The sequence below is a fragment of the Mobula birostris genome, chromosome 18, assembly GCF_030028105.1.
Source record: "Mobula birostris isolate sMobBir1 chromosome 18, sMobBir1.hap1, whole genome shotgun sequence".
Taxonomy (NCBI): Eukaryota; Metazoa; Chordata; class Chondrichthyes; order Myliobatiformes; family Myliobatidae; genus Mobula; species Mobula birostris.
The window spans coordinates 3651385-3667650 of record NC_092387.1 but is presented as its reverse complement, the minus strand read 5'-3'; the positions used below and the strand labels follow the sequence as shown (position 1 = coordinate 3667650).

The window sequence follows — 16266 nt, the reverse complement described above, 5'->3', positions numbered from 1 at the left end:
CCCTCTATTTTTCTAAGCTCTATGTACCTATCTACGAGTCTCTTAAAAGACCCCATTGTATCTGCCTCTACCACCTCTGCTGGCAGTGCATTCCACATATCTTTCCACAATTATTAGATTCTGGAATGGTTCTGGAGAAATAGAAAATAGGAAATGTCACTATACTCTTTAAGAAGAGAGGGAGACAGAAGAAAGCAAAATGTAGACCAGTAGGCCTGACTTCAGTGGTTAAAAATGTTGGAGTCTATTATTAAGGATGAGGTTTCAGGGTATTTGGAGACACATGACAAAATAGGCCAAATTCAACAAGGTTTCCTTAAGGGGAGTTCTTGCCCAACATATCTGTTGGAATTCTTTACGGAAATAACAGACAGGAAAGACAAAAGAGAGTCGGTGGATATTGTCTACTTGGATTTTCAAAAGCTTTTGACAAGGCACCACACATAAAGCTGCTTCACAAGACAAGAGCTCATGGTATGGATAGAGCACTGGCTGATTGGTAGGGGGCAAAGAGAGGGAATAGAGGGGTCCTTTTCTAATTGGTTGTCGGTGACTAGTGGTGTGCCACGGGGTCACTGTTGGGGCCACCTGTTTTTATGTTATATGTCAATGATTTGGATGAAGAAATTGATAGCTTTATGGCTGTTTGAAGATGATACAAAGATAGGTGTAGGACCGAGTAATGTTAAGGAAACAGGGAGTCCACAGAAGGTCTTAAATGTGAGAATGCACAAAGAAGTGGCAGATGGAATATCGTGTAGGGAAGTGGACTATTTTCCAGCTGCGGAGAGGTGAGAAGACAGCTGAAATGTCTCAACCCAAGCAAGGCTGCAGAACCGGAAGGTGTCAGTACCAGGGTGCTCAAAGCCTGCGCCCCTCAACTATGTGGAGTACTTCGCCATGTATTCAACATGAGCCTGAGGCTCCGGAGGGTTCCTGTACTGTGGAAGACGTCCTGCTTCGTCCCTGTGCCGAAGACGCCGCGCCCCAGCGGCCTCGATGACTACAGACCGGTGGCATTGACCTCCCACATCATGAAGGCCCTGGAAAGACTTGTTCTGGAGCTGCTCCGGCCCATGGTCAGGCCACACTTAGATCCCCTCCAGTTCGCCTACTAGCCCCGACTAGGAGTTGAGGATGCCATTGTCTACCTGCTGAACCATGTCTACGCCCACCTGGACAAGCCAGCGAGCACTGTGAGGGTCATGTTTTTTGACTTCTCCAGTGCGTTCAACACTATCCGCCCTGCTCTGCTGGGGGAGAAGCTGACAGCAATGCAGGTGGATGCTTCCCTGGTGTCATGGATTCTTGATTACCTGACTGGCAGACCACAGTACGTGTGTTTGCAACACTGTATGTCCGACAGAGTGGACAGCAGCACTGGGGCTCCACAGGGGACTGTTTTGTCTCCCTTTCTCTTCACCATTCACACATCGGACTTCAACTACTGCACAGAGTCTTGTCATCTTCAGAAGTTTTCAGATGACTCTGCCATAGTTGGATGCATCAGCAAGGGAGATGATGCTGAGTAGAGGGCTACGGTAGGAAACTTTGTCACACGGTGTGAGCAGAATTATCTGCAGCTTAATGTGAAAAAGACTAAGGAGCTGGTGGTAGACCTGAGGAGAGCTAAGGTATCGGTGACCCCTGTTTCCATCCAAGGGGTCAGTGTGGACATGGTGGAGGATTACAAATACCTGGGGATACGAATTGAAAATAAACTGGACTGGTCTAAGAATACTGAGGCTGTCTACAAGAAGGGTCAGAGCCATCTCTATTTCCTGAGGAGACCGAGGTCCTTTAACATCTGCCGGACGATGCTGAGGATGTTCTACGAGTCTGTGGTGGCCAGTGCTATCATGTTTGCTGTTGTGTGCTGGGGAAGTAGGCTGAGGATAGCAGACACCAACAGAATCAACAAACTCATTCGTAAGGCCAGTGATGTTGTAATGATTGAACTGGACTCTCTCACGGTGGTGTCTGAAAAGAGGATGCTGTCCAAGTTGCATGCCATCTTGGACAATGTCTCCCATCCACTACATAATGTACTGGCTGGGCACAGGAGTACATTCAGTCAGAGACTCATTCCTCCGAGATGCAGCACAGAGCGTCATAGGAAGTCATTCCTGCCTGTGGCCACCAAACTTTACAACTCCTCCCTTGGAGGGTCAGACACCCTGAGCCAATAGGCTGGTCCTGGACTTATTTCATAATTTACTGGCATAATTTACATATTACTATTTAACTATTTATGGTTCTATTACTGTTTATTATTTATGGTGCAACTGTAACGAAAACCAATTTCCCCCGGGATCAATAAAGTATGACTATGACTAATTCAAGAATAGAGGTACAAAGAGCCTTAGCAGCTCTCAAGCAGGATTCCCTAAAGGTTAACTTGCAGGTTGGGTTGGTGTTATGGAAGGCAAACACAATGTTAGCATTTATTTCAAGAGGAGTAGAATGCAAAAACAAAGTTGTAATGCTGAGGCTTTATAAGGAATTGGCCAAAACACACTTGGAGTATTGTGAGCAGTTTTGAAGTGCTGGCATTGGCCAGGGTCCAGAGGCCGTTCCCGAGAATGATCCCGGGAATAAAGAGCATTTGATGGCTCTGGGCCTGAACTCGCTGGAGTTTCAGAGAATGAGAGGGGATCTCATTAAATATTGAAAGGCCCAGACAGATTGGATGTGGAGAGGATGTTTCCGGTAGTGGGGGAGTGCAGGACTAGAGGGCACAACCTCCAAACAGAGTAATGTACCTTTAAAACAGAGATGCGGAGGAAATTTCCTCAGCCAGAGAATGGTGAATCTGTGGAATTCATTGCTACAGATGCTGTGCAGGCCAAATCATTGGTTATATTAAGGTGGAGATTGATAGGTTATTGATTAATCAAAGGTACATGTAGAAGGCAGGAGAATAGGATTGAGAGGTTTAATAAATCAGCCCAGATAAAATGGTAGAGTACACTCGATGTGCCGAATGGCCTAATTTGGCTCCTGTGCCCTCTGGTCTTATTTCCACATCTACCCAATATAAACCCGTTTTCCCCTTACATTTCCCAACTCACAGCTACCTTCACATCCATCCATTGCACACCCCCCACGTGCACATCTTGCCAGCACCAATCAGGTCTACCGACAGGTGATCCACCTTCAATCTATCCAATGCACTGCACACTTCATCCCTTCTACAAGGCACCACCCCTACTCCTGTAGCCGCTGAGCAGGTGCAGTGATGCCCAATGTCCAACAATTGAAAGCACTTGTTTCACATCACATGAAATGCTGCCTTTCACCCAGAGGATGAGGTCTGCCTTAGCCTGGAGAGCACAAGTCGTTAACTGTCGTCCATATCGCCACCTGTTCACAGCACGACACGCCAGCTCACTTATTTTTGCACTATGAAGATTCTTGTTGCCAAAATCCAAGGTTGTTCTGGTCCCCCTCCTTCACAACTGGCTATCAGGACTTTCCCACTGAAATACCTTGCCCAATCCATGAATATGGCACTGTTCTTCCTCTCATCCCTCCCTATCAGGCACCCTACCCTCAATACTCCTGGACTCATTAAACCTCACCACTAGCAATGACTTTCCCTGTAGTACTTGGCCCAAATGGCACCCCAAACTATGATGTCTGCTCTTCAGATAGCACTTGCACATGGTGGCACGCATGAGATGTGTGTACTATGCACCCTGCTTTGGGTGTAGTCTGCAAGCCTCACACATAACAGTGTGGGTGATAAGGAAATGTCTGTGGGCAGAGGAGCTGCTATGCCATATAGCTTAAGTTATGGATGGTGCCATGTGTTAGGGAACCACACTGGGTAAATGGGGTCGAATTTCCATGCCGCCAGTATTGAGGAATGTGAAACTGAGAGGTGGAATCTCTTCATCCTGTTCCCCTCACACAGTCAACTCCCAAACACATCAGTGAAATGAGAACAGCTGCCAGGCTAGGCAACACATTCCGAAAACCAATCTCTATCTCCACAATCCTCATCAGAAATATTATGAGTTGCAAACCTTGCTCGTTAGGCATAACTTTCCCTCTCTCAGAGCCTAACTGATTACTTTTTAATATGAATATAAGCACTGCAGTAAACACTTGAGACCCCAATGCAGTTCCGAGGTTTAATCATATCGCTTCAGAAACAAAGAGTATTTTAAAACAGACAAGAGAAAATCTGCCAAAGCTGAAAATCAAAGTAATAACACACAATATGCTGGAGGAACTCAACAGGCCGGGCAGCATCTATGGAAAAGAGTAAACAATCTTCATCAGTCCTGAAGAACAGTCTCGGCCTGAAACCTCAACTTATCTTCGTATCATCTGCAAACTTGGCTACAAAGCCATCAAATCCTTCATCCAAATCACCAACACACAACATAAAACGAAGCGGTCTCAACACCAACCCATGCGGCACACCACAAATCACCATCAGCCAGCCATCTATCCATGCTAGTATCTTGCCTGTAATACCATGGGCCCTTATCTTGCACAGCAGCCTTATGTGTGGCACCACGTCAAAGGCTTTCTGAAAATCCAAACAAATAACATCCACTGTTTATCCTGCTTGTTATTTCCTCAAAGGATTCCAACAGATTTGTCAGGTAAGATTTTCCCTTGAAAAAACCATACTGATTTTTAATGATTTTTAAAAGCACCCCGATCCTCTACCTTCCCATTAATTTACTCAATATTACATGCCCTCACTTTCACTTTTATACTGTCTTTGACTTCTCTGTCAGCCATAGATCCCTCATCCTCCCTTTAGGATACTTCTTCATCTTTGGGATGTATCGTTCTTGTGCCTTCAGAATTTCACCCAGAAACAACAGCCATCTGCCGTCATCCCTGCAGGTGTCCTCTTCAAATCAACTTTGGCTAGCTCCTCTCTCATGCCTCTCTAATTCCCTTTACTCCACTTTAATAATGATACATTGACTTTAGCTTCTGTTTCTCAAACTACAGAGTAAATTCTACCATATTATGATCGCTGTCTCCTAAGGGTTTCTTTACCTTAAGCTTCTTAATCAAATCATTACATTAACACCCAATCCAGAATTGCCATTCTGTTAGTGGGCTCAACCACAAGTTGTTCTAGAATGCTATCCTGTACGCATTCTATAAATTCCTTCTTTTGGGATCCAGCACCAACCTGATTTTCCCAAATCTGCCTGCATATTTAAATTCCCCATGACTATCCTAACATTGCCCTTTTTACATGCGTTTTCTATTCCCTGTGGTAATTTGTAGCCAACAACCTAGCTACTGTTTGGAGGCCTGTACTGGAAGTGTTTTACATCTTCTGAAACTGTGTCACCTCTTTCTAAGCATTTGATTTCAATTTTTACCAACAAAGACACACCACACCCTCTGCCTACCTGCTGGTCCTTTTGATACAACGTGTATCCTCAAATATTAAGCTCTCAACTATGAACTTCTTTCAGCCACGATTCAGTGATGCCCACAACATCAGACCTATCAATCTCTAACTGCGCTACAAGATCATCTACTTTATTCTGTAAACTGTGTGCATTCAAATATAATACCTTCAGTCCTGTGTTCATCACTCTTTTAACAGAGCTTACTAGCAAAATATTAAAATCTGACAGCAAAATCTTCTACAGCTACACCAAAAGGATGAGATAGGACAAAGTAAGTGTTGGTCTTTGTGTGGATGAGACTAGGAAATTAATAATGGGAAATGAGGAAGTGGCAGAGATTCAAAATAATTATTTTGGATTAGTTTTCACAGTAGACAACATTGAAAACAGCCGAATAATAACAGATAATTATGGGGCTCTAGGGAGGAAATTAATTTCTATCACTGGAGAAAAACTGAGACCAACTAACAAGGCTAAATAGGAACAGTGTCCTTGACTTGATGACTCTTGCTTGGCCACAGGAATGGTGCAGGCATTTTATCAAGATTCCTGGGACTCTGGAGAAGTCCCAGAGGACTGAAAAATCACAAATATAACGCCATGGAAAACTCAGAAAGCAGGAGACTACAGGCTAGAAAGCCATACATCTGTGAATGGGAAGTGATGGAATCCATTACTGAGGTGAATACAAATGGGAATAAAGCAGAACCAGTAGGACTTTGCAGAGTGCTGGTGAGACTCCATGTGGAGCATCTGGCATGATTCTGATCTCCGTGGTTAAAGAAGGATCTGTTGCACCAAAAACAGTGCAGGGAGGGTCCACAAGGTTGACTCTGGCATGGAGAGGTCAAGGCACAAAGGGTGAGAATGCAAAACATTAATATATGAGAGTACAGAAGAATGAGAGGTGAACTTATTAGAACATAATCTTCTGAGGGAACTGACAGAATGGGTGCTGGGTGCTGAGAGAATGTTTCCCCTCACTGGGGAATCTAGGACTGGTGGGCAGAGTTTTAGAATAAGGTGTTGAATATTTCAACTGGGGATGGGAAGGAATTTATTCTCAGTGGGTCATAAAAATGACTGACATGTTAACTCCAAGGGAGCCCAGGAGTACAGGACAGTGGCCAAGAATAGATCAGCCTTGATCTCACTGAAAGGCAGGATGAGCCCAGGGGCCAGAAGGTCTCCTGTTCCTTACATGGAATGAGAGATGCCTCCTGATTTTGCTGTTCAGCTGGTCTGCTGCTCCTTGTATTCCTTGGGTGAAGAGAGAACAGGGTTGTGACCTTAATATCCATGCGAGGCTTCCCAGGGTGATGTAAGAAAGCACTTCATTGGACAAAAAGGGTAGAAACTTGAAACATACTCTCACAAAAAGCTGGAGAACTTCCTAGAGCTTGACAGATATACCTCGGTGAAGAATATCAAGGGTTACAGGGACAGTGAGGGCAAGTACAATTGTTAATGTCCAACAAGGATATAATTGAATGGTGAACATAACCCAACCTGGGGAGTGCATCATCTTTTCTGGGTTCAGTCAAAGACTCACCTTGGAATTGCGGACTTCCAGCGTGACATTCTGTGGGGGTGCACTAGGAACTAAAATAGACAGCTAGTCAGTAAGGCAGAGTGGAAGCAAATGCCACACACAACTTATCAGACATTCAACAACATCAGGAAAACATGTCAGACTCTCAGCTTACCGCCAGAGTAGGTGGTGGCCACTATCTCCTCGGTGGAGACACCAGGCCCATGCTTGTTGTATGCCACTACCCTGAAGCTGTACTCAGTGAACTTCTTCAACCCATTGATGGTGTAAGACAGGCTCCCAACATCCACATCCTGGAAAGGAAAGATCATGAGAGTAATCTCAGACTCATCCGACTTTCATTTCATGTTATGATAAGCTCCAGCAAACAGAAAAATAAATTAAAACCATCAGCTCCACATGGACAGTCCCAAGCCCTGCATCGAAAGGAGGGTTGGGCATGGAGCTAGCAACCCTATCCCGTAAAACCCCAGAGCTCCAGAAATGCCAACAGAAGCTCCAAAGACCTCAATCTTGGGAGAGGATGGAAGAAGATGAGCTATACCTGGGAACAACAGAGGACTATGGCAAGTTGCTGACAGTGGCTTATGCCCCAGCAGTGGTGAGGGGCTTAACAAACTAACTAACAGGACAGCCACTGCCAGAGAAAAGTGGCATGCCCAGCTCTATGAATGAAGGGTGTTGCCTGACCTTAGACCAGCATACTCCTGTCACAGTCCCCACCCTGCCCTAGGCTGAGCTGCTGGCAGGAATGAAGTACATCTGGCCTTAAGACTCTTCGTTTCAGATCAACACCCTTCATTAAATGACTGTCCACTAATCCTTTACTTGAGACTTTCCCATCAATGGAAACATTTTAGCATTTACCCTGTTGAGCACCTCAGGTCTTGTATGTTTCAATAAAATCATCCCTCTTCTTTAACTGCAAAGAAAACTTTATCCTGTGATAAAGTTCAGAAGATGAAGGGTCTTAGCCGGAAATGTCAACTCTTTCTTTCTTTCCGTAGATGCAGCCTGACCTATTGAGTTCCTCCAGCATTTTGTATGTGTTCCAGCATCTACAGAATCACCTGTGTTTATGATCTTGGTCCCTAAAGCCTGTGATCTCAGCAATTAAACTCATGGTACTGGAGATCACTCCACCAATTGCCAAGTATCCAACACCATAAACAACCCACCCCTCTTGGGTCATTTCTGTTTATTCCGCCCTGCTGTTTGACCCAGCAGGACTGCTGAAGAAAGCAAGTGTCAGAGTTTCCTTACCTGCTCGCTGCCTGCCCCCTTCTCCATGTAGTAGAGTTTGTAGTTCACAATGGGGCCATTTTCTGACAAAGGTTCCTGCCATGTCACTGTGATGGAGGTGGGTGAATTTGCTTGTGCAAACAGATTTTGGGCAGGTCCAGGAACTTGAACTGAAAGAACACAGAAAGATCTCACTTACACATTTTCCAAAGTTAACCCATATGAAATGAAGTCAAATGGCACAAAAACAAGACCAATTTCCGCCGCTGCCTTTATTTAGTTTTTTTGCTCTCTTTTTGCACTACTTACGTAATTTAATCTATCTATATATGCAGCAAAGCACCAAATTTCACAACATGTTAAACCAGTTTCTGATTCTGATTCCTTTCACAATGAATTAATTCCAATTGGTTACAGGTGTGGTGTGCTCAGGGAGATCTAACTGCATCACTGTAAACCACTACTTTCTCAAGACTATCTTCAAAAGGCAGCATCCATCATGAAGGACCCTCACCACCCAGGACATGCCCTCTTCTCATCACTACCATCAGGGAGGAGGTTTCAGAGCCTGAAGACATGCTCTCAATGTCACACACAAACAGCTTCCCCTCTACCAGCAAGATTTCTGACCATCCATGAACCCATGAAAACTATTTTGCACCCTTTTTGCACTGTTTGTTTATTTATATTTTATTGTAATTTATAGTAATTTTTATGTATTGCACTGTATTACTGCCACAAAACAATTAATTTTATGATACATGTCAGTGATAATAAACTTGATTCTGATTCAGTCCATGAACCCCTGAAAACTCCCTCACTATTTAGCTATCTTTTTGAACTATTTATTTATATTCTTATTGCAATTTATAATAACTTTTATGCATTGCACGGTACTGCGCTGGTAAAACAACATATTTCATGATGTATGCCATAGAACAAAGCACGTAGAACATCGAAATCTATAGCACATTACAGGCCTTTCGGCCCACAATGTTGTACCGACCCTGCAACCTTCTCTAGGAACTGCCTAGAATTTCCCTACCACATAGCCCTCTATTTTTCTAAGCTCCAAGAGTCTCTTAAAAAACCCAATCATATCCGCCTCTACCACCGGCGCTGGCAGCCCATTCCACATAGAATTTCCCTACCACATAGCCCTCTATTTTTCTAAGCTCCAAGAGTCTCTTAAAAAACCCAATCATATCCGCCTCTACCACCGGCGCTGGCAGCCCATTCCACGCACCTACCACTCTCTGTGTGAAAAATTTGCTTTTGTCATCCTCCCTGTACCTACTTCCAAGCACCTTAAAACTATGCCCCATCATGTTAGCCATTTCAGCCCTGGGGAAAAGCCTCTGGCTATCCACACAATCAATGCCTCTCATCACCTCTATCACTTTGTCACTTCAAGGAGAAAAAGCCAAGTTCACTTATTCTCATAAGGCATGCTCTCCAATCAAGGCAACATCCTTGTAAATCTCCTTTGCACTCTCTCTATAGTATCCACATCCTTCCTGTAGTGAGGTGACCAGAACTGAACACAGTACTCCAAGTGGTGTCTAAGTAAGGTCTTTTATAGCTGTAACATTATCTCACAGTTCTTGAACTCAATCTCACGGTTGATGAAGGCCAACACACCATACGCCTTCTTAACAACATCGTCAACCTGAGCAGCAGCTTTGAGTGTGTTCTATGGATACAAGATCTATGATAGCAAGATCTCTCTGATCCTCCAAACTTATTATATTTTGTCCTCAAATTTGACTACCAAAACTTTCATCTGGCCACTTCTCAGCCCAGTTATGCATCCGATCAATGACCCACTGTAACCTCTGACAGCCTTCCAGACTATCCACAACACCCCTAACTTTTGTGTCATCAGCAAACATACTAAACCACCCTTCTACTTCCTTATCCAGGTCGTTTCCAAAAATCAGAAAGAGGAGAGGTTCCAGAACAGATCCCTGCAAAACACCACTGATCACTGACCTCCATGTAGTATACGAACCATCTACAACCACACTTTGATTTGTGGGCAAGCCAATTCTGCATACACAAAGCAAGGCCTCCTTGGATCCCATGCCTCTTTACCTACTGAATGAGCCTTGCATGGGGAACTTTATCAAATGCTTTACTGAAATCCATATACATTACATCCACTGCTCTATCTTCATTAATGTATTTTGTTACATCCTCAAGGAATTCAATCAGACTTCTAAGGCATGACTTGCTCTTGACAAAGCCATGCTGAACATCCCTAATCAGACTATGTATAAGGGAACAACATTTGCAACCCTCCAATCCTCTGCTATGTTTCCTGTCCCTATTGATGATGCAAAGATCATCACCAGAAGCTCAGCAATTTCCTCCCTCGCTTCCCACAGTAGCCTGGGGTATATCTCATTCAGACCTGGCGACTTATCTAACTTAATGTTTTTTAAAAGCTCCAGAATATCCTCTTTCAAAATGTCTATACTCAAGTGTTTCAGTCCACTGTAAGTCATCCCCACAACTGCCAAGATTCTTTTACAATGGTGAATACGGAAGCAAAGTATTCATTAAGAACCTCTGCTACCTCCTTTGACTACATGCACATTTCAACTACTGCACCTGATTGGTCCTATTTTCACATGGTTCATCCTCTTGCTCTTCAAATACTTGTAGAATGCCTTGGAGGTTTTCCTTAATCCTGCTTGCCAAGGCCGTCTCATGGCCCCTTCTAGCTCTCCTAATTTCACTCTGAAGCTCCTTCCTGGCAACCGTGTTAATTTTTTAGAGCTCTGATGGTACCTGTTATCTTGAACTTTTCATAATCATTTCTTTTCTTAATTAGATTTTCCACATCCTTTGTACACCACAGTTCCTTTACCCTACCATCCTTTCCCTGCCTCAATGGAACATACCTATGCAGAACGCCATGCAAATGTTCCCTGAACATTTGCCACATTTCTGACGTGCATTTCCCTGAGAACATCTGCTCTCAATTTATGTTCCCAACTTTCTGCCTAATAGCATCATATTTCCCCCAGCCCAATTAAATGTTTTCCCAAATTGTCTGTTCCTATCCCTCTCCAGAACTATGGTAAAGGAGATTAGAGTTGTGACCACTATCTCCAAAATGCTCTCCCACTGAGAGATATGACACCTAACCAGGTTCATTTCCCAATACCAGATCAAGTATAGCCTCTCCTCTAATTGGCTTTTCTATATATTATGTCAGGAAACCTTCCTGAACACACCTAACAAACTCCAGCCCATCCAAACCACTTACTCTAAGAGATGCCAGTCCTTATGTCTCTGTTACTATTGGGGGGAAGGGTCTATAAAAAAACATCCAGTAGAGTTATTGCCTCCTTCCTGTTTTTAACTTCCACCCACACTGACTCAGTAGACAATCCTTCCATGACTTCCTCCTTTTCTGCAGCCAGGATACTATCTCTGATTAGCAATGCCATGCTCCCAGCTCTTTTGCTTCCCTTCCAGTCCTTTTTGAAACATCTAAAGCCTGGCACACTCAGCGGCCCTTGAGATATCCAAGTCTTTGTAATGACCACAATATCATAGTTCCACGTATTGGTCCAACACACTCTAAGTTCTTCCACCTTGTTTACGATACTCTTTACATTAAAATAGACATCTCAAAACAATCTGGCTGTGTGCATCTTCGCTCTATCATCTGCCTATCTTTCCTGGCAAACTCCCAACAAGCCCACTCAACTTGTGTGCCGACCTCCCCATCCTCTGCCTTTTCACTTTGGTTCCCACTCCCCTGCAAATCTAGTTTAAACTCTCCCCAATAGAATTGGCTGCACTTCCGGCAGGTGTAGTCATCAGGGAGACCATCAGGTTCCATGAATTCCCTCATCCTACAGAAGGAGTATCCCACTGCCATATCTGCCATCCTGCCTGCACTGTACTCTGGGCAACCAAGACTAAATCAGAAATAAAGAAAGGAAAAACCTCCCCTTCCTATCTGTTTCTTTGGCCTCATCCTTTTGTCATTGAAGCCACTAAGTTCCCACACTGACTCTAGCCCCCACTCCGAAAATGGCTGCTCCATTAGACCCCATCTCTCATAAATACGTCTAGGGTCGATATGATTTGAGGTTCAACCAGACAGAAACGTCCCGATGTTCCAATTAAAGGAACTTTGATGTCTGTGATAATAAACCTAATCCTGATCCTGATAAGTGAGGTAGCTTGACAAGTGTATAACATGTCAGCCGCATCAGGACTCGTGCACACTCACAGGCAGTTGTTGCTAGGGTCGGTAATGGAGCTGGTGGAGAGGAGGAGAGAAGAATGCAGCAATAGCGTGAGGGTTGCAGAATCTGAGGTAGTTCCCAACCAGTGAGGACAGTGGAGTAACCAGGCCAGCTTCTTCACACACCTAGTGAGGCAGGAGAAGCCCTGTCTGCATGGCTGTAGGGGCACCTGGGTGAGCTTCAGCACATTGCAGTAAGGAACTGAAGGAAGGAGAATGGAACTAAGTATAAGTAGTAATATATTTTGACTTTGAACAATGTACCAAAAGAAGGAATCAGCTTGTGTTTGAAAGCTGCATAACTGGATATTGAGTGGGAACAGCACCAGCACCTTGACATTCTGCCACCTCAGCCCATGTCCTACCCGCTCATACTTGGATAGGAAGCAGGAGACAGCCGACATTGTACATTAGTGAGACAGGGCCCTCCTGAGACTGAAGAGAAAATGTGGGAGAATTTTTTGAAAACAAAATTGGGAACTTGGCAAAAAAATGCACATAACTTATAACCTTGAGATGCTTTATAAAACCAATACAAGTTCATCTCCTTAAGTTCCTCTATGCTGGAAGCAATCATCTACACACAAGCATTGTCCAGCACATTGACTGCAAGTGTAACAGCTGTTGAATTATCAGTAGGCTCATGGAGGAATCACGCTCTGAAATATTAAACCAGTGTAATTCACCCTTCAGTGACACACACAACAAGCTCAGTAATGCCTCAAATTATAATCTAATAAACCCATGTTGCCTAATAATAACAACAGTAAACTCGACTTGACTGTAAAAATCCCTCTGGACTGTGCTCAGAACCCAAATCAAATTATAGGAAGAAAAATCTCTGTAACTTAATCCTACGAAAACAGTAACAATCTGCATTTTACATTGCACTAGAACCTTTGCAAATGGCTGATAGGATGTTAGAGATGGGATGACAACCAGCTACATCAATAACTAGGCTGATCAGAGGGAGGATTTAAGGAGCATATTTATGAAGAAGAGGAAGGAGAAATTTAGAGAAGACTAGAGGTTAGAATTGTTGCTGAGGATAGGTAAGTTAGGTTCAGACATGGGGAGAAGGCTCCGTATCAAAAATTGAATATAATGTGATTTACAGGATCATGTTTCCTGCTTGGCATTGCTGCCTGCCGTGCCTCCAACAGTGCCCTTAGATCTGCTGCAGGGTCATCAGCCAGGGACCACCATTCATTGATGTTTCGCTTCCTTAATCCTGATCTCCTGATGGCGGAGCAGTGGCAGAGATATTCCCCTGCCACACCCTACAGCTTTCAATAGACTTAGTCAGTCCCGCATTTTCTGTCCTTCCTTTTCAGCCACACCAAAAGCTGCGCTTTTATGCCTCGTCACAAAAATGATCAAGGAATTCTGGATGGGGAAGTTGCAGGAATACACACCAGTCCTCATCGAGGGGTCAACAACTCTGAAGATCTATTGATGCAATTATGAAGAAGGTCATCAGCATCTTTATTTCATTAGGAGTTTGAGGAAATTTGGTGTGTCACCAAAGACACTAGCAGATTTCTACAGGTGTACCTTGAAAAGCATTTTGACTGGTTACATTACCGTCTGAAATGGAGGAGCTCTGCACAGGATCGGAAAAAACTGCAGAAAGTTGTAAGCTCAGCCAGCTCCATCATGGGCACTAGCCTTCCCAGCATCGAGAACACCTTCAAAAGGTGATGCTTAAGAACGACCCTTGCCACTTAGAACTTCTCATTACTACATTCAGGGAGGAGGTACAGGAGCCTGAAGACCCACACTCAACATCTTAGGAACAGCTTCTTCCCCTCTGCCATCACATTTCTGAACAAATCATGAACCCATGAACACTACCTTACTATTTGTTATTATTTTGAACAGTGGTGCTTTTGCTGGCTCTGCGGCCTACAGTCACAACAAACGACATAGCGCTAGACTGAACTGAACTGAACTAAGCTTCACGCTCCCAGACCATTTCATGGACCCTGTGATGTGACGTTTAATATTCTGTGTGTTACTCGCTTGCTTTTTGCCGCTTGATATTTTCTTTGAACGAATTCCATGGCATCTCTTTGTTCCGTAGCTGCCTGTGTGAGGACAATTCTCAGGATTGTATACTGTATACATACTTTGATAGTAAATTTACTTCGAATCTTTTGCACTACTTATTTATTTTATAATATTAATTATTATTACTGATAGTAATGTTTTTATTGTACAGCTGCCACAAAACAAATTTTATGACATGTCAGAAACATGTTTTTGACATTTTCCTAATGTCCCATGCAGACTATCTCACTTTTTTTTCCCCTTTTTGGCTCTCATTTTGCACTATTTATTTAAGTTATTTTTAAAAATATATTTCTTATTGTAATTTATAGTCCTTTTTATTATGTATTGCAATGTACTGCTGCCCAAAACAACTAATTACATGACATATGCCAGTGACATTAAACTAATTCTGATTTGTATTCTATTCTGGACATTAATACATCAGGTAAGAACATGTGAACATCGTCCATTACTTGGTGTGAATAACCACTGCCCACACCTATATCACAAGCAGCAGGCTGGGATTGTTTCCAAAGCAATGTTACTGCTTCCCTGCAAAGCTCAACAAGACTTGGCTCAGTACAAACCACAGTGCCTCTGAGGAAGACCACCAGTGCCCAAGCTTCTTTCAATGAGTGTCACAACACCCACTTCAGGGTTCATTGAGCACAAAGGAAATTCATTCCAACCATTCTGCTGGCGTGCGGGAAGGCTGAATGAAAATCAAACTGCATTGAACGTAATGGTGAAAGAAGTAAATGTTTAATTAACAGTGTTTAGCAGAGCAAGTAAAGAAACATAAAACAACTCTAACAAGCCTGACAGTTGTTTGCTTTATTCAGTCATGAGCCATTTCTTTCAATTAGTGCCGCAACATCAGATTTCATCCTACCCAGCTGCTGCTGCCTGCCAAAATAGGCTCCAGGCTTGGCCCATCCCTCAGAAATAATGACCGACACGTTGCATCACACACCTTCCCATTCTAAATGCACAAACACCATCCCCGACAAGATGTAATAACTGACACCTTGCATCGCACACCTTCCCATTCTAAATACACGAACACCATCCCCAACAAGATGTAATGGAAACAGTTGTTGACATTCTGACCAGCGACAGTGAAGAATGAGGCTGTGTGTCCTACAATACCTCCCCCAATCTCCTAAACCCCATCAATGACTCTCAGTGGGATAATCTCAGAAGTGCTGACTAATCTTTGGCATGCTGCTACATCACCTTCCTGCAGTCACTATGTACACAATAGGTCACCTTGTACAACACAGACACACATATGCACCCCTCCAAACTTCAACCACTTTATAACTGAGCAAAACAGAGAAAGTGCTGGAAATCAGGCAACATTTATGGAGAGGAATACAAAGTCATTTCAGGCCAGACTGAAATGTCAACTTATTCCTCGCCTTAGACACTGCCTGACCTGTTGAGCTCCTCTAGCATTTTGTGTGTGTTGCAGAAGATTTCCAGCATCTCTTGTGTTTATCAGTTTATAACTGGTTTCTCGGGATTGTTCTTTGCATTGTTCCCGTGGGTCGCAGCCCTTGCGGCTATACGTGTCTAACTCAGACATCAGTGCACCACAAAAGGATTGCCGACTTCACAATCCCTGTGATAACCATTTCATAGGGGATGAAATCCGAGGGCCATCCTGGGCAGATAAAGGGAAGTGTATCAGAAATAGGGACTCCTTATTCATAGAGGTATGCATTTCAGAAGCCTAAACGCATGCTAACAGACTGCAT

At 43.6% G+C, this 16266-nt stretch overlaps 1 protein-coding gene across 3 annotated transcripts in view; it reads right to left on the bottom strand.

The window, feature by feature from the left end:
* LOC140211906 (neogenin-like) overlaps positions 1–16266 on the bottom strand; it is a 343448-nt gene that overhangs the window by 115941 nt on the left and 211241 nt on the right. For all 3 annotated transcript variants that reach the window (XM_072282103.1, XM_072282104.1, XM_072282105.1), the window contains 3 exons: positions 8209–8357; positions 7100–7238; positions 6946–6995 (listed from right to left, as the gene is read on the bottom strand). In XM_072282103.1, coding sequence (XP_072138204.1) covers positions 6946–6995; positions 7100–7238; positions 8209–8357 — 338 coding nt within the window. The remainder of the gene's footprint in view (positions 1–6945; positions 6996–7099; positions 7239–8208; positions 8358–16266) is intronic.